The 19,612-nt window shown below is 39.5% G+C and overlaps 1 protein-coding gene across 1 annotated transcript in view; it reads right to left on the reverse strand.

Moving 5' to 3' along the window:
* LOC139216503 (syntaxin-binding protein 4) overlaps positions 1–19,612 on the reverse strand; it is a 52,113-nt gene that overhangs the window by 23,874 nt on the left and 8,627 nt on the right. Inside the window, exons 3-8 of the mRNA XM_070847641.1 lie at positions 19,426–19,521; positions 13,001–13,070; positions 12,813–12,887; positions 7,034–7,113; positions 5,267–5,390; positions 4,258–4,399 (exon numbers count right to left, since the gene is read on the reverse strand). Of these exons, the coding sequence (XP_070703742.1) occupies positions 4,258–4,399; positions 5,267–5,390; positions 7,034–7,113; positions 12,813–12,887; positions 13,001–13,070; positions 19,426–19,521 (587 nt within the window). The remainder of the gene's footprint in view (positions 1–4,257; positions 4,400–5,266; positions 5,391–7,033; positions 7,114–12,812; positions 12,888–13,000; positions 13,071–19,425; positions 19,522–19,612) is intronic.

A 19,612-nucleotide genomic window follows, 5' to 3' on the forward strand; every position in this document is an offset into this window, starting at 1 on the left:
CGTAAATAAGCCAAGGTATAACTGATGCCTCATCTGGTGGAGATGGCCTGCTTTTTCTTATTAAGGCATGCTGTCAGACGTCCTGACAGCATTTAATAAAGTCACAACAATCATATTTTAGAATTCTGTACATCTTGTACACAGCAAACTACTGCTCAAACAGAGCTCTTTCCACAGAGATCATAGGATACATTTTCTCTCTGTGATTCACTGGCACTAACTTGCATTTTGAATCCAAATCATGTAAAACCTTGCAGGACATATGCAACAAGAAAAATCCGCTTAGAAACTGCTTTCTTAAGTATATAAACACAAGTGAAGATTCCTGTGTTTTCTGTCTTTGCCCTTCATTCTCCTCTTTTCTCTTCCTTGTCATTTTGCCCACAGTTGACAGTGAGTGGGCGGACAGAGAGGCGAGGAGGATAGGATCAGGGAGAGAGAGAGAAGCAGAGGAGGCTGGAGAAAAGGAGAAAGGAAGCAATATATGCCAAGAAGAGGAGTGTGCAGGATTGCTTCAGTACACCTGCTTGTTGGACCATCATTCCACTTCCCCTTCAATTGATGAGAGTATAGAGTGCATCTGAGTGAGTTCCTGCTTGTTTGACTCTGTTTTGAAAGAGATAATACTGCTATTTTTCACTAATGTTTTGTCGGATTGACCGGCGGTAGCTTTAAATTCCACTCAGAGGCACGAGACAGAGGTAAAATGCAACACACCAATGTGGCCTTTTATTGTTTTCCATCCAGACACCATAAGACACAGTGAGACACACCAACACCAACTGAAAGCATCTAGCTGCCTTGTATACCCTCCTGGCTGCAGGTAACTAGGCAGGCAAAACCACTTAGGTGGGACTACAAACCACATGCCACATTTAATACACATCCCCACCATAAACCAATAACACATACACTCAAATAATCAAATATACGCAAGTGTTTTTGCTTCTACACCACCCCCACCCCCACCCCCACCCCTCATTGTAATGGTTTGCTCCTGGAGCTCTTAGGCAGGTGCTTGGACACACCTCAGCCTTTTGTCTCCGCCCCCTGCTAAACAGACAACCAGGAAGAGGTGAGTACTCATTATTTGACTGCCAGTTTGAGCTTGCTTGCTATCAAACATCACCAAACTGCCATGAACCACATAATGTAATGGCACCACTGGTCTCCATTACGTTTCTTGTCTGATATTACCTATGTATATCTTTGGCACACGGTGACATTGCTGCAACACAGCCCAACAAGGGAAGTGACTAAGCACCAGCAACGGTACTCTGCTAGATGGTTTTTGTATAGTGGCCAAAGTCAGAATAGTTATAGTGACTGGCTCAAAAATGGTTGTAAAATAATACATTTTAAAGAATCTAATTTTTTTTCATTCCATTCACGCATACAGGGAATAAGCAGGAGGTCAGTAGCTCAGGCAGAGAGGAACTATAACGCTAAAGCTCTATGGGCTAAAATACAGAGGCTTGAGGAAGGCTGAAACTTTTTTGCCACTGGTTAGCAACTTTCATTGAAATAAGTTGAGCACCATTCTGGAAATATCTAGCTACAATATGTGCTTAAAAGAAGGTTAAGAAATACAAGGAGTCAGACAATCAGACAGGTTGAAAACAATTCCATGTGCAACTACACATAATGGAGAAAGTCAAAGTTAAAGCAGGAAGTGGGACTGTAAATGTAATGTTTGTCTTTCTTTACCAGCTAAGATGTGGTGACGTTGCCGTCTTTGAGAATCTCAACAATTAACTTTGTAAGTAAACCTTTGATTTGAACATTAATTTTTGTGAATTCTGCAGAATCCTGGTTCAAAAACAACTTTTTCTTTATGTCTAATCAGAGTTTTTCAAATTGTAGCTTTGTCTGAGCAAATGTCACTGTAACTGCAGGTTTGCAATGGGCCATGAGTTTCAGCCTCCTGCATCTATCACACATCCACTCCTTACTTTCCACTCCATAAAAGGCATTCAACTTTCTACATTGTATTTGCGTATGTATGTAAAGTATTTGCGCTGAAAACAAATTGTGAAGTGCTGATGCATCCAATATGGGCCTAAATCCCAGACTGCTGGGCTGAGTGAGCGTAATATCATTGAGTAGTTGTTCAGTTTGATTGAGAAGCCCCTGAGGCAAATTGTGATTTGTGAATTCAGGCTATATAACTAAAATCTGACTTGACTTGATACTTCAGTGAGCTCTGAAAGCATGGATCTCCCTCAACGAACATGGACATGAACATCTTACATTATCAATACCAAAAACTTGGCATATGATGGACGGAGTTGTGCATTGGCATGAGCATGTCAGTAGGATAATCAGTAAGAAGCGCAAGGTTTAAAGGCACCTGTATGAATGCGATTGGACTCCAACTCCAACACCAACAGCTGATAAAGGTAGATAAAGGTATTTAGCATACAGCTGATAAAGGTAACAGCTGATAAAAGAATTTAGCATATGTTGTCGCTTGTTAGCAGCTGGTACTGCCATAAGGTTTAGTGGTAATTAAATATAAATGAGACAGTGATGGTGAAGCATGAATGAAACAGCATGCCTATTAGCAACGATTCCAGTACTCTGGCAGACCACTATGCTCCATGATTGACAGGCAAAACAACAACAAAAACAAAGTCCAAGTTGCAATATCATTTAACAAAAGCACAGTGAACCGTGTCTCAATCTAGTACAATCTGATAGTACTAATTTCATTGTACCGCAATGACAATAAAGGCTATTCTAGATGCATGGCACTGTCAGCATGACTTGGTTTCATGTCAATCTGACAAACTGTGTACAGTGTACTGTACTGATGAAGCCTTTGTGTTAACCAAATAGCTTTCATTTGCTGCTCTCTCCTCCAGCAAAATGGTCTCAAAGGCCTCCTGTGAGGTTGCAGTATCCAGCACTGGTTGCCTTGTTTCTGTCAAGCACAAATGATTGTGTCCCCTATATTCCCTGAGAAACTCAAGCCAGGGTGCAGAGCTCATCCATCATGTTTACCAGCAACTTCCCATCAGGACAAATGGAACATCTACCTTTTTTTTCTCTCTCACCTCAACGCTTACATGTACACTCCTTCGCAATATTGTTCAGCCGCAGGCCAGTAGCCATTTGGTCAAAATCAAATAGTGCTTCTCAGGATGTGTAAAGATCCAGAGATTGAAGAATAAGTCTGGCGATGTTCTATTTAATGTCTTTTTGTCACCAAAATCAGCAATAAAAGGATCCTGCTGACAAGTATTGTGCGTACATCAGAAGTCTGATATATCTAATTGATCTGTGCCGTGGAGCGCCATTGTAGTCCATATATACAACAATAAACCACAGTGTTGCACTGGGTGACATGGCTCTTCATTACCATCAACACACAATCGCAAGTTTATTTTGACTCAGTTCCACCTACACCATCCTGTTAATGGAAACTCACTAGAGCACTAAATGTGCTTGAATTAATCCCCCAAAAATTTACCATTCATCCCGTTTAAGTTATATTTTATAAAAAAAAAACTACAGTGACCAGCTTATTAAATTACTGAGCATTTTTAGGTCCACTGAAGACTTAAATCTTAAAATAGGTGTAGGGGGACGGCAGGTGCTGCTGCTGCTCCTGTGGCATGTGGTATCTACCAATATGCAAATACTGGTAGATACAAATTCCGCTGCATTGTAATTGTGTGTGTGTGTGTGTGTGTGTGTGTGTGTGTGTGTGTGTGTGTGTGTGTGTGTGTGTGTGTGTGTGTGTGTTTGTGTACATGTATGTAAAGGGGGAGCAGCAGCAGGGTGATGCCCTAAGCAGAGTCCTAGTTTGATGGCTGACCTTCACATTTGGTGTAGTGTCTGTTCTGGGACTCTGGGACTCCTCTGGTAGAGCAGCCTGACACCAAAACAACACAAATGCCAAGAAATATTCAAGCAGTGTTTAATATTCTTAAATCCAGCATGAATTTCTAAATATTCAACAGGCTTTAACTGACAGGATTGTATTTGTCACCTTATGGTCATTTCTTTTGGGGTGTCAAGGTGACACTAGAGAGATTACAAATTGCATCACAGTTTCAGAAAAGCTGCTGAAAATTTAGCCATTTTGGGCTATAACTATTTTTGACTGTTATATGGTAACATATGTAGCATTTTCGTTTTCAAAAATGTCACCATATGGCTTTGAACAAATTACTCCCTTAGCTACTTGCTTCATATTTTTCTCGCCTTCAATGGTAGTTTTGGGATTTAATTTCATTTTGCCAGATTTCTTACCCGGTGACAGTCTCCTCCAGACAGCACCTCCTGGATGAAGACTGCAGGGCCATCGGGCCTGTTGGAGCCCCCTCCGATGGTGATCCCCAAACTGCTTGACCGTGCCACTGAAATTAGTTGAATAACTCCTTCACCTGGATGACTGAGAGAACATGGAGACGAACACATTAATCTTTTAAGTTACAAAAAAAGATTTTTGAGTCTTTGACTGTTTTAAGTTGGGTCTGTGTATCATCTATTTATGTTTATGTTCTGGATTTCTGACTTCTGCTACTGCTCTACTGCTGCATGTAGTTGTGTCTATGGAGATTATTTAAGGCATGAAGTCTCCTGAGAATAAACAATTATTGCTAGTTGGTAAATACACTAAATGACACAACTTTACAAACAGTCAACATAAATACAAGTAAAAAATCTCTGTGATGTGCAGCTTTTTTAACATTGAAGTTCACGTTCAACTTTCTGCACATGCGCAGAGTAGAGCAGTAGCAGGGGTCACAAATCCGTAACATAAAGATAAAAGGATGATACAGAGACCCAAACTGTGGCAACAAGTGTGTCCATACGAGCACTAGTGTCCTCTGGAAACAATGATGTGCAGAGGACATCCTCATCTAACTGACAATCCAGTGCGTCACGTGCTGTTTTCTAAATTTGCAGTGCGTTTCTGTATTTGAAGCGTGTTTTCTAAATGCTGTGCATGTGCTGTCAAATTGATGAAGATGTTGCCCTCATTTTATTGTTGCAAATGCTTGTTAAAGTACTTTGTAATCTGTGAGCACAGGTTTAGCTGAATAGAGCACACAGGTGTGGATTATTTAAAATTTTATGTCAACTGCCCAGCTGCCAAGAATAGTAATGACACACGTGGATGCAAATCAGCGAAATAGTTGGTTTGTAAATCTGGGTTTTGTGCAAATGTTTAGCACTACTTGCCAAATCAGTCTCTTAACAACGGGAGGGCAGTGTCATGGTTGATGTGACACCTGTTTTAAAAAAAAAGAATTACCTGAGGGAGCGCAGCATGGACCCAGTGTTGTTATACATGTTCTGAGAGCCTGCTGGGCTTAACAGCAAAGGACTCTGGGAGCGAGATGAGGAACCAGAAGATGTACTATCCAGGTAGCGACCTCCTTTGGAATGGCACGAAAAGAAGAAAAACACAAAACAGAGTAATTTAACCTGTGCTTTGCTAGAGGGTGTAAAATGAACAATTGTCAAAATGGCCTTGGACAACCCCAGATTAGTAATTATTTGTATGAGGGGTAGTAAGCAAACATGCTGGTGTCCTGATATGTGTTCTATAAAGAGAGCAGTGCAGGGAGGACCATTTTTGCACATTTCAGATGCACCGTACAGAAATAGAAGCCTTCAGCAATTTACTGCTGCTACAGATGGCTCTGGTTGCACTGAGGCTCTTCAGTGAAAAACCTCTATCGACCTGTTAAACATGTCTTAAGCCTTAGTGACTCTAAGCACTGAATAATACCCAATATGCTGACCAAACCAACTACAGAGCTGCCAAAATAGTCACCAGATTTGTTTTTTTTCTATCTACTTCCTGGGGTAATCATCTGCTTCTTTTCTGTCCTCAGTTTCAAAGGTAAATCTCATAGTGGGAAGGTTATTCAAACTGAAATTCAGCAGTAAAGGATGTCTTGCATTGTTTGATAAAATTGGCTGAAAAGACTTTATTTTGTGGGTTATTATGTATAGAGCTCTTGTTTCTAACTAAATGTGGAGAAGCACAGCTGAACATGGAAGAAAATACTCAGTCACTATATGTTCGCAATATATGTGTTAACATGAATTGGATCTGGTTGTTTGTCATCCTGTGCATCATAAACAAAGTGTTTTATACTCAAACATTTGCTCTGTGATTCCAAAAGGCTTAAAATTGTAGAATCAGATGGAGAAAATAGTACCTTCTCCATGTTGTCCTATGGCAGCTGAAACAAGGACACAGGCCATTTCTGTTCATAACAAGCTATGCTCATACACACAACTGTATAGTTTGTTATTGTCAAGAATAGAATACAGCCTGTGATGTGATTTCCCAGTGACATAAGAGTATATTTTCAGAGACGGTACTGAATCTATTTTGTCTAAGTCTCAAGTAAGTCTCACATCTTGGCTATGGAGTCATAAATCAAGACTAGCAAATCCTAAATCAAGATGAACAAGTCCTAAATCTAACCTCAAGTTAAGATCAACAAGTCCCTAGCCATGACCAACAGGTTCCAGGTCTATTGCAAAGACCTGCAGAGACCTGTAACCCATCACCTTGTCATCTTTGAATATGTGGTATGCCAGCTCCCAGTGTTAGTGATTTTTGTTTTATATCAACAAGATGGCCTTAAATCCTGCACTGCATTGTATCCTCATTCTGGAGCTGACGCACCAGCACCATCTGAAGTACAGAGCATACATGACTGCTCATGTGCTGAAACTGTGTTTTAACACATCTGTGCCGGCTGGCTGCCTCCTTCCTGTCTGAAACAGATGTTGGCAATTGTGTAATGGACAAGTGCACTTGTCATGAGCCATTTTTACAGGCAGACTTTCTCCTAAAGCTATAGGCCTAAAGGCTTAGTACTACTGTCAAATATAGAAGGGTACAGAGATACACAGACATGGTGTACAGGACCTCGATCACGGAATTTCACACACATTTACATGTGCGACACGTGTAAATCCTCCCATTAAATTAAAGTTACTGTTTGTGGAGAAGACTGAATGTGTAATGAATCATACAACTTCGTAGTGGTATGCCTACCTTGCTGGATGGGAGAATTGCGTGTGGATCCTGTGCTACCATTAGATCCATACTTCTCCAGCAACTCAGCAAATTCTTTCCTGTAAAACCGGAAACCAAAAGAGAAACATTGTACATGTGCAGTTATAAAATTTCTTGACGACAGTTTTTTTTGGAGGGTTCTGAGAGTTTTCAAAAATAGACACGGAAGAAAATTTTTGATTACAGAAAATGGAAAGAGTAGAACATTTAATAAAAAAATGCAAAACTTTTTTTCGTTTAATATCAGCTTTTGGTCTTTAGTAGCCTAATGATAAAGGTGGGTTCATTAGGCCAAAATGTTACTCAGCAGCATCTAATATCACTAAGAAAAAACTATTAATAGTCATACTGATATTTTAACAACAAGCTGAAAAACTTTGAGTCCAACAAAATTAGTAATAACTTTGGTCATCTCAGCAACACAGTTTCATGGGAAAACAATATATACTGACTGGAAATTATGTATCTGCTTCCTGTTTTTGCTACCAACAATATTATATCCCCTGTGGATGATGATTTCAATGTGGCGTTTCTAAGCAGATTATGATAAGCAGTCACATTGGCTCCATGGTAAATAAGGACACAAATTGTACAAAAAGATGACCTCAGGCTGCACCGTAACCAGCGGCGATAGATGATTGGTGCCACCATTTCTCTTCAACATGTGTGTATCTTTTATAACCCAGAGAAATAAGAATACTTATTCGAACTTCCTTTTCTCTCTTTATTTCAATTGTTCTCATATCTCTTGGCATTAGTCAAATATATGTGATAAACAGTATTTTAGAATAGACAGTAAGTCTAAATATCTCTTTTGTCCTCTTGAAAAACGCTTTGATAAGTCACCTTCTGCTCATGGATCATGTATACATGATTCTATTTCATCAAATGTAATTTGGGCAGTTGGCTAACCCCTCCCATCAAAGAAAACAGCTCTTGACCTTACCTTACCTAGTGTTCCATTCCAGCTAATGCAATATAACATTTTAGAGTTGGATGCTAGGATATCAGTTGGTAAAATATATGTTTACATTTCCAAAGATTGAGGTGTAACTTATTACTTTCTCTCATCCTCCAGGTCCTGATAACAGCGCGGGTGAGGGGTGTGTGGGTGTAGGCTATATAACGGGGGACTTGTATATGCTAATATTATGCTATTATTGTTTGGTAAGTATTGTATTACCAAACAATTTGATTAAATCACTCCCTGAGTAATTATACCCTGACCACATATTACATTTCACTCAGAAATATGTCACATTATAGAGGATAAAGATGCTCCAACTACCATTTTATTGATGTTTTTTGGGAGATAAACATCTAACAAATGCATTTTCTACCTTATCTCATTAAACAGGTGAGGCCAACCATGTGCCTCTGAAGAGCAGCGAATAGCCAACAGTTGTCTACTCAAATGTTAGCTCCAGTAGAAAATAGGAGGGTTTTGTGAATGATTTGACCATGAAGACTTGCATTGCCACCCTCTGCAGTACCCACAAACGTGCATCACATGCACATGGCATGTATTTGCATATTTACATGCCAATAGCGGATAGAACTTGTAATAACAATGTGAACCCATTTATTAAAACAGTGCTCTGCAGACTTACTAGTGTTCAAAAATGTAACACCTGGAATTTTCTGATCATAGGAAGAAATACCCTCTGTGTTTCCAGTCAAACAATTCTGCAAAGTTTTCACTATTTCACTGCAAACTATTTTGTATTAAAATCCACAATGCAGGGCAGTGTAATGTAGTGAGTTTTCAATAAGTGTGAATCTGTGACGAAGGACGGTGTTGTGGTTCACAAAACATGGGTTTACCAAGCTGGCTTCAATGAACTCTCTAACCGTTTTTATTATATAGGAAACAATTTACACTATGGATCCTAATATGAAGGCATAAAGATTGCAGGTAATGCATATCTGTACTATAAACCACGCCAAATGAAACTTAAACCACACGATGTGTATGTTGTGTATGCAACTTTATTTATTTATATTGTCTTCAAATTGATCATTGATCAATTTTAATTTGAACAAACATAAATCTTAGTATTCAATAATGCTTTTGCCTTCTCTTAAAGTCCCTTATTTGTGTGTTCTCAAACCCTTGAACATTTAAACACAGTATTTCTGTTGCTCTGTCAGCATCAACAAGCTGTATGACGAGCTGTCACCATAAATGTGATGGTAGTAATGTGATGTGTGATGGTATATCAAGGGTCCATATTCTGTAAGACTCCATACCAGCTCCATACCAAAGCCTGCTTTCTAATTTGGCTCGCTACTGGAAAATTCCTTTCATCTTGTTGTTTCAGGTCATGTTGTGCTTTAAGTGGGTTTACCCTTCTGTTAAAGAATAGACTTTACTGAGGTTGTTATGGATCTGTTGTTGGGGGGGGGGGCACAAACACACAGAAAAAGACAGACAGACAGGAAGGCAGGCAGACAGGCAGGCATAATCCCCCCCTCCTCCCTGCTGTCCACTCTCCTCCCCTTCAGCTCCTCAACTCTAGGTTGCTGGGTAGTGAAAGCACAGAGCACAGATTAACACACAAGGCTCATCTCGTCAGGAGCATTGCCCTAGGTTAAGCTCTCTCCCCTCCCTTAGTCTGCTGTCACTCAGATCCACACAAAGACAAGGGGGGTGGGGGGGGGGTCCATCACTATTGCCACACTCGCCTCAAAATTACACAACAGACGACATTCATGTTTTAACCTTCATAAGTCTAAACATGTCACTTGCCAGTATTTTGCATCACATTCATGCAGTTCTACATATTCATACTAGAATCTGACCATTAAAGCCACAGTCTGATACTTGGTGGATGTGTCATAGTGGTGTTACCACTATTAACTTCTAATTTCTGACACATATCCTCTCTAACAGCCGAGGTGTAAATCCTGCTTGTGTCAGAGTCTCTTCACTGAGGATTACACTTACAGGCAGAAAATACCAAATTTTTTAGGAAAAATCTGAGCTGACGCCTTCGTGTGGAACTGCCTTGATTTAAGCTTTGGTTTAAATATGCAAATCCACTACCACCTTTGTCAACTTACAATTAAGGATTATGTTGTCTAAAGTGGATTTGAGGAGAAAGTGAGCCTTATGATGCTGACTGCTGGCACTGACCTTGTTTTCACCCGAACTGATTGTGATTAGAAAGATGGTCGAACACTAATATTACTGGCCTCTGCCATCATTATGCCAGTTTTGCCATGTCAATACTACTCTTCATTTGTTTAGCTGTTTCATTTGCCTTATTTACTCATATTATTCAATATAATATAACATGATATAATAGCTAGATTCATTATAGCTTGTGTGGTAGCAGGTAACATGACCAAAGAAAAAATTTGCCTTTTAGTGGTCTGGTTTGTTTCATGTCACATGAAGTCATATGGACTGACAGGTAACTCAATAATTAGACAGTTTTTGGTATTGTCATCCTGCATAATCAGCACATGCATGCATTTAGTCAAGACAGCAACTGGATCTCATATGTCATGACTTATAAAAGACAGGCAGAAACAGGACAGTCTCTTTTAACATAATATTGCAAGGGAATTGTTACTAACAGCATTTCAATCCACCTGTTTTTATGCACGTTATCAGTTTACACATTAAAAAACTTGAGCAGAAAGCACCCAAGCTTCCAGTGAGGAGGCATAAACATTAGTCAGTTTGAAGCAATGAGGAGACTAACCTTCCTGACATGAAACTTCAGACAGAAATTTCAGATTTCCATCATGTTTACCACATAGTTTTAACAAAGTCATCCACGTCTTGTAGTCCACTTCTTATGCAACGGTTTAATGGCACAACTTCAGAATTAGCATTACCAACTGCTTATCATGTGCCCGTAACACACAATACACAAAACAGCTTATGTTTGAACTGCTTTTCACTTTCTTGTGCAAATGCATGCTACCATGGTTACCATATCACCCTCAATAATTACATGGATTGCTTCCCACAGTTCCCACGATCAGCTGATGGATTTAACAGTTTTCAAATTCATGCTAAAATCACAGATCTACTAACAAGAAATCCTCTAACTGGCCTGCTTTTACGTTGCGTAAGTTTTTTACGAAAACAATTCAATTTGAAAAATTACAAAGGAAATGTCTGGGCTTTGCCTGGGCAAGAATAATCATTCTGAATGTTTAACTATAAAAGTATAAAATGTGGTGCAGTAGCTTAGAAGGTTAAGAATCTAATTATGGATTGATAGTTCACTACACAAGAGCCTGCAAACTCCGCATTATAGCTTGGAGAAAAATAATCACCCCTGGTAAGCACTAGCACTGTGAGAACCAGAATGCCACTGCATGAATATACAGTTAGGCCCAGAAATATTTGGACAGTGACCCAATCTTCATGATTTGGGCTCTGCATGCCACCACATTGGATTTGAAATGAAACAACTACAATGGAATTGAAGTGCAGACTTTAAGGTTTAATTCAAGGGGTTGAACAAAAATATATGATTAAACATGTAGGAATTGTAGCTCTTGCAATGCTCCTCATTCCAGGGGCTCAAAAGTAATTGGACAAATTAACATAACCCTAAGTAAAATGTTACTTTTTAATATTTTGTTGAGAATCCTTTGCAGGCAATGACTGCCTGAAGTCTGGAACCCATGGACATCACCAAACGCTGGGTTTCCTCCTTTGTGATGCTTTGCCAGGCCTTTACTGCAGCTGTCTTCAGTTGTTGCTTGTTTGTGGGTCTTTCTGCCTTACGTTTTGTCTTGAGCAAGTGAAATGCATGCTTGATTGGGTTGAGATCTGGTGATTGACTCGGCCATTGCAGAATATTCCACTTCTTTGCTTTAAAAAACTCCTGGGCTGCTTTTGCAGTATGTTTTGGATCATTGTCCATCTGTAGTGTGAAGCGCCATCCAATCAACTTTGCTGCATTTGGCTGAATCTGAGCAGAAAGTATATCCCTATACACTTCAGAATTCATCCGGCTGCTTCTGTCTTTTGTCACATCATCAATAAACACAAGTGACCCAGTGCCATTGGAAGCCATGCATGGCCATGCCATCACACTGCCTCCACCATGTTTTACAGAAGATGTGGTGTGCTTTGGATCATGAGCTGTTCCAATTCTTCTCCAAACTTTCTTCTTCCCATCATTCTGGTACAGGTTGATCTTAGTCTCATCTGTCCAAAGAATGCTGTTCCAGAACTGGGCTGGCTTCTTCAGGTGTTTTTTGGCAAAGTCAATTCTGGCCTTTCTATTTTTGAGGCTGATTAATGGTTTGCACCTTGTGGTGAACCCTTTGTATTTACTCTCATGAAGTCTTCTCTTTATGGTAGACTTAGATACTGATACACCTACTTCCTGGAGAGTGTTCTTCACTTGAGTGGATGTTGTGAAGGGGTTTTTCTTCACCATGGAAAGGATTCTGCAATCATCCACCACTGTTGTCTTCCGTGGACGTCCAGGCCTTTTTGAGTTCCCAAGCTCACCAGTGCACTCTTTTTTTCTCAGAATCTACCAAACTGTTGATTTGGCCACTCCTGACATTTCTGCTATCTCTCTGATGGATTTCTTCTTTTTTTCCAATTTGGATGTGAATACTATATATTACAGCGGAGAGTCTGCACTTTAAACCCATATTGATTATATAATTGTATCCTGAATATGTTTTCGTAAACAGCTAAAATAACAAAACTTGTGTCACTGTCCAAATATTTCTGGGCCTAACTGTATTGTATTGCATTGCATAGACATTTGCTTACTTTGCTTCCTCATCTCTGGCTATGAGGAGACGCATGTGATTGGTTGCAGAAGCTGCTCTCAAGACATCCACAGCTCTGTAAAACAAACAGAGGGACATAATCACATTTCCTTATTATTGTTACAGCAGCACCTCAGTCAGACATGTGATTACAGCAATGAAAAGAGCAGTAAGATTTAACTGGCCTACCTTTCACTTGTGACTCCTACTAGACTGTCCCCATTCACCTCCAAGATCTGGTCCCCTGGCATCAGATTTCCTGTCAGAGGCCAGAGAGAGGTCAGGAGATCTTTGTTACAATCTTTGTTTGTTACCATTCCTGCTTAAAGATTCCATGTGGTACTTCAAACCAACAAAATTAAGCTGCTGTACCAAATCCCAGCATGAGAGCAACCCTGCTCTCAGTCCACTTACTTTGATGAGCCTAATAAAGTTTCGGTATACACTTTGCAAACAGATGTAACGTATGTAAGGCCTAAAACACTGGAGAATGGAGAAAAGATGCCAATTATTGTTAATAAAACTTGGAAATAACATCCAAGAGTCACCCACCATAGATTAAGATCCAAAAGTGGCCCAGCAGTTCAATCAGGAGAAATTCAGAAAGGTTCAACTTAATGCAAATATCCTCTGATATGGTTGAGCTGTTCCTAATGAAACACAAACATGTTGTTCTCTTCCAACCAACTCCACAGAAAAACTTCGAACAATGTGGGGTAATAGCTGATTACTGCGCTGAACTTTTTGCTAACTTGTGATATCTTCTTTAGGCTCCCAGGACTTTTTAGACATGATGCAGGGAAACTCTTTGCTCAGGAAAGTGTGCCACTTGAACACGATATGCTGACATGGCAGTAGTTGGGTAAGAAAGTGTAGAGGTTATACCTGCTCAGAGGTATCACATGTTCTTGATAATGATTCCATTTTCTTTCTATGGACTTTGTACACCAGGCATCAGATAGGGAAGCTGCTTTCAATAAATTGCCTGCCTAGTGTACTGATGTGATAAAATCTGACAATCCATGCCAGGAAATCCACCCACCTCTCTCTTCAGACTATTATAAATGCATCTAGTCTTTTGTCGTTTAAGGATGACCCTCATAATACCTTAATACCACAATATTCCGACTGCCAAAGTTCTCACACTGCTTCTGACTACTTTTGAACCAAACACATTATCTGATACCAGTGATCCTCCACTCTGATGTTCATATCTTAGATCAGCTAGAAGGCCAAAACCTCAAGTCTAACATGAAATACCAGTGTGCTACTACCAGGCCCACAGCTCTAAGTTCCCTCCAACAGCCTAGTTATCGCTCTACCCAGACACAACATTTTCCTCCAGGCCTGCTGTTGATTGAAACATCATGTCCTTGAGAAACCTCCATGCAGCTTTGCACAATACATTTCCATTTACTTTATTAACTCTTCAGAGTCACCGACCGCCCGTCGGCGTCAAGACACAAACACAAAGAAAGGCAAGCTAAACAGTTTTAATGGGAAACGCAAAGGTAAAATGAAAAGTAGTTAAAAAACGGCCATTTTACCCCAAGACTCTGGAGGGTTAAACAATTTGGATAGCTAATAAAATAAGATCCACTGCAGGTAGAATGTGATCAGTGGCTACATATCATTGGTCTACTATTTGCATGCTGCATGGCAATGCTTAAATGACTGAAGGTGCCTTTTCACATAATAACAAAGCAGATTTTTTAAGTGATTTAAACAGGTCTGATGTAGTGCTAACTGGCACAAAACAAACAAACAAGCTACTTGACACATTGTACGTGGGATTATCTCACACTGGAAGTGTTAGCGATCTAAATGCACCACCAAGGCATGCATCTGTTCAAGCCACACTGACTCTGACCTCTGTTTCTGTGTCTCTGTCCTCAAGACCAGCTGCCTTGTCAACAGCAGACCTCCCAAGGAGCTGAGAGATCAGCATTTGCAAAATGCTATTGTCATTAGACTAAAGGACATCAGAAATTTATAGGACAAAAAGTCAGAAATTTATTTAACCTGCCCACTGTAGCTGAAATTGTTTTAGGGGGGATTACTAATCGTAAATACCGGCTGCAGCTGTATTGTGGCTTTGTATTCTCTGTTCAATCACTCCCAACTCTGTGTAGTCAGCATAGTTTTCTTCCTTCACCATAGCTCTGCATGTATGTTGTGAAACCAGAAATCTCACAGTGAATCGATTTAGCAGAGAAGGACTTCAAAAGAACGTAAAAATGTGGGGAGTTGTGTCTAATACAGTGACAGTATACAAAGGTTAGTGGATGACATGAGGTCAAACTAAAAAACTAAGGGCTTCATTTTTATACAGTGGGAGGAAAAGATGATTCATCGTCCGTCTTTATATAGTCAGTGGTCTGGTATGTGACGTGTCCAGTGGAATTAGAGTGGTTATATCTGTTAATATGCTTCTATTCTGGTGCTGATACAGATGAGTGATGCCTTTAGGAATGTAAATGCCATACTCCTATGTCAGATGCAAAAAAATTGAAGAAATTACAACAGAAATTGCAACAAGCATAGAAGACATCGACACACCTTCAGTATATAGGTTGTTATCAGTGAGCTTACAGAAATAGTATGCAACATATATCATATGTCCTCAATTGGCATGACAAACATTAAGCTAACTTTTTGTGCAAATGCTAAAAATGTTAACTATTGCTAGCAACCACTGGCATAATTCTGTCTTGACTAAAATTGGCACTGATAGGATGGGCACATCAGTCATTGCTTAGAATAAAATAATGCCCCATTCCAAACAGAACACAGCTAACATGAACGCAAAAAGTCTGAATGGTGAAGTGATAGGGGAATGACAATTCAGTGAGATTATCAGGCAAGCCATAAAACATAGTGAGAACTCCAGTTAAGTCTGAGTGAGGTGTGTTAAGATTAAAATGCTCCTTAGTGATGCCACTTTATTCAGGTTATGAGAAAATCAGTGAGCAGTGGTGATGTCAGTTACTTTGTGAGAGATGTCTACAGGTCACTGTGGAGTCAGGAACAGGTTAGCACAGGAAAGACAGGGCGGAACCTTTTGATCTTGATACAAGCTGTAGTCAGAAATAACTATAAGGTAAGAATCTCAGGAACTGTTTACAGTGTTCTGGACAGGTTAAAGGAAATTTAATAAAAACTGGTTAGGCTGGCTGGGTTTGTCCATTGTTCTGTACACTGAATGGACAACCCTAACGTTATTTATCAAATTTATCGAAAGAAAAAAAAAGCCATGATGATTTTTGAGTACAACAGTTCTCAGTACTCACCCAAAATCTGTTAATCTGTATCTTGTATTCATCATTTATGGCATAGAGAAAGTAGGCCATGACAATGTTGTGGTGTTTTATTCATTCATACTCACATGAGAGATGTTCCATTAATACTTGTGTCATTTCAGAGGTCTTCAGTCTGTCAGAATGTCCACTATGTCTAACACTCCTTTCATCTCTATTCCTGATTATTTCACTCAAGTAATTCTCAAGCAGTTCTACTTAAAAAAAAAGATATGATATATATATATAAAATCTAAGGCTATAAATTTACCCGATTTTTTTTTTTGTTCTAAACAGTCAAACTGCATTTGTTCTTGAGTACTGGAAAACAGGTTTTATGCAGAACCTGCATTTTTAGTTTCATGCAATATGTATTTTAAGGCATTCCTGTAAAATATGGGTGGAAGGAAACTCAAATATGTAAACTGACAGCAAGTAAACTACAGAAAATTCAGGACAGATTTTATATTTACACACATTTATTACTACGACAAACAGACAGTGAGAGCAAAAAGGACAGAACAAAAACTGCACATTGAATGCCAGGGAAGAAAAGAATGAATAGGAACAACAACATCGCAACTCAGGACTAAAATGGACACTGCTAACCCAACGGTGAACATCCAAAGAATTCCAGTGGGACTCCAAAACATCTCACTTCTACTACAAAGTTTACTTGCTGGGGTTTTGGGAAATGCTATTTTGTTTTTGTGTTGCACATAAAAATGACAAAGAAATTTGTTTGGTATTACATGTATCACACGTAGTGTGAAGATGTTCTTTTTGTATTTATACGTAGACCAATGAACAGTAATAAACTAGAAAATTTGCAATTCCTGAAGAAATTGCAGTGTGAATGCTGCCTGCTGAATAGCTGACGCCACATTGCATTGCTGTCTGTTGTAATTCATGGTTTAAGGTTCCATGATTTAAGTGATAGGATTTCCTACTGCCTGTGAATGCACCATGCACGTGTTTCTGTGTGTCAAACATCACTACTCACTACTCATCACTCAGGTTGCCAAAGTGATGGTGCCTGCTGAGTCACTCTTGGCCTCACACAGCTCTTTTCATTGAGATTTCAGCTGTGACACATCTGTGAAATCCAGGTTTTAGCTAAAAACAGTAACTGTCACAGCTTTAATGTGTAGACATGTGGAGAGAAGACACTCTGCTGAACACATACATGTAGTTTGATGTCTCTAACTTCTAAATTGAGAGAGCTGGAGCAGGTTAGAAAAGTGTTTGTATCTGCCTCCCTCCTGAAGTTTGTGCTCTCAGTTAACATGGCACTCAATGAGGCAGTTGGTTGGCACTCCTGTCGCTTTGAGGCTCATGGAGGCAGTGTTGTATCTTCTCTGATGCCAATGATGTGCAGTTCCATCAGATACTACAGCAGCTGTGTATGATTTTTGTTTCCGTGGCCACATTACTGTGACGGGCACGACTTTTCCTATGTTTTGATGCATAAATGGTGAGTGTGAGTGACACACTGTGGGTGTGAGAGCGAACTAAAGACAAAATGTTCAGACAATTTTTCTGCTCCTCTGCACTCTAGCAATGACGTCACCCACTCTAGGCAGCGCAATACACACCCATTAAAAAATCTGAAAAGGAGGGAAAACGGCATAAAACTGCGATATTGTCAAAAGATATCAAAAAGCTGAATTATATTGTGACAGCTGTAGGTCTTGTGACCTGTTTAAAAGTTGAACAAAGTCTCTAGCTGAAAGTATGAGGAAGCTATAACTTTTCAAAGTGGAGGAAGTTGAAGAGGATTTGAACATTCAGCCCATAGACTTTAATGTTAAAAAAAAGCTGAATATTTTAAAAGGTTTAAAAGGTAGATGTGTGAAAATATAGTTTGAGTGTCCTCAACGAGCTGAACATTTTGATGTTTGAATGGTTTCTGTAGCTGAAAGTATGAAGGAGTTAAGTGCCGAAAAACATACGGAAGAAAAAAAATGGCCGAACAGGATAACAACAATCCATTGTCACCTTACATATCTGGATTCTATGGTTCCAGTAATTGACAATAAACTCAAATCTAGGCTTAAAAACCTCCCTGCTGAAACCAACCGGCTGACACACACTATGGCTGTTTTCAACCGTCTACAGTCTCCTATTGTCTGCAGTCTTACTCTTGACTCTTAACAGTAGTGATAAAATCATCATCTGCTTTCCCTGCAACATGACAGATGTATGGAATATTAGCTCAGTTTGGAGAAAAGTATAGTATTATTCAGACTTATATGAACATGCCTCAACTATTTCTCCTGTGATATTCAGTTGTGTTCAAAATAATAGCAGTGTGTTTAAAAAAGTGAGTAAAGCTCAAAATCCTTATAATAGCTTTTATTTCCATATACGCAAATGCATTGGGAGCACTGCACATTCTATTCCAAATCAAAACATGAAGAAAAATGCATCAAATTTGTTTGTTACTTCCCAAAAATTCCCAAAATCAATAAAGGATGGTGATAAAAGAGAAGTCATGCTTGCATTCCAGTGTTTCAATCTTGAGAAAATTTCCTAAATAACCGTACCTTCTTACTGTTGTGTTGAAAGCTTGTGGCATTTAGTTACTAACGATGACAACACTTCCAATAAAGTTGACTAGTCTAAACCTTTTTTTAGTACCTACTCGGCCGGGGTTCCAAGTGAGCTGAGTCGAGACGAAAATGTGACATCAACAGACTGCAGGCCACTGATTGGTCAGAGAGTGACATCACTGGATGAGTCATGAGAGCAACTCGTTCACAAGAATCAAACCCACCGTTTTTAAAACCCTGGAAACAGCAACCGGGCATTTTTATTATTTCTGTGAATGAGGTAAACGGCTACACACAAATCAAACACTCAATGTCCTTAGTTGTGTTTGTGTTTGTGCCGCATACAAATTACGCCACTGGAGTTTCGGGCCGCCTTGCTATGACGACCCCACTCACATTGAGGTGGTACGCAATTGTAATGGAAAACAACCCAAACCGAGTAGAGGCGAGTCGAGTAGAGCTATGGAAAAGCGCCATTAGTGTAACCGCTGGACTTGTGTATTCTGGGTGTTTTTGTTCAAAGAGGATGGGTAGTCAAGGAGAAGCTGGCCATAAGGGAGGAAGATAATATAGTACACAGCATCTGGAGCTGATGATCTACAGCTTATTTTCCTGTATCGTTGGATTGTCTGACTGTGTATTTTTACTGCCTCCTTGTATTTTTTGCACCACTGAAATCTTTGTATAATAGTTACATTTGAATTGAAGCAATAGAGTTTGGGAAATAATTTTAAGAAAACATACTCTGGGAGGATAGAGTACTCACCATCACTTGAAGCAAGGCCACCTGGTAAAATTCGTTTGACGAAGACTCCAAATTCCTCTCCAGTTAGCTCCTTCACTCCACCAATGACTTTGATTCCTGGATGGAGGAGAAGAAAAAAATGTTTTTCCTAAAGTTCTTTCATTTTCTTTTTTAATTTCTTAGTAAGTTTACAATCAATTACATTGAT

This window comes from Pempheris klunzingeri, chromosome 17 (genome assembly GCF_042242105.1).
Source record: "Pempheris klunzingeri isolate RE-2024b chromosome 17, fPemKlu1.hap1, whole genome shotgun sequence".
NCBI lineage: Eukaryota > Metazoa > Chordata > Actinopteri > Acropomatiformes > Pempheridae > Pempheris > Pempheris klunzingeri.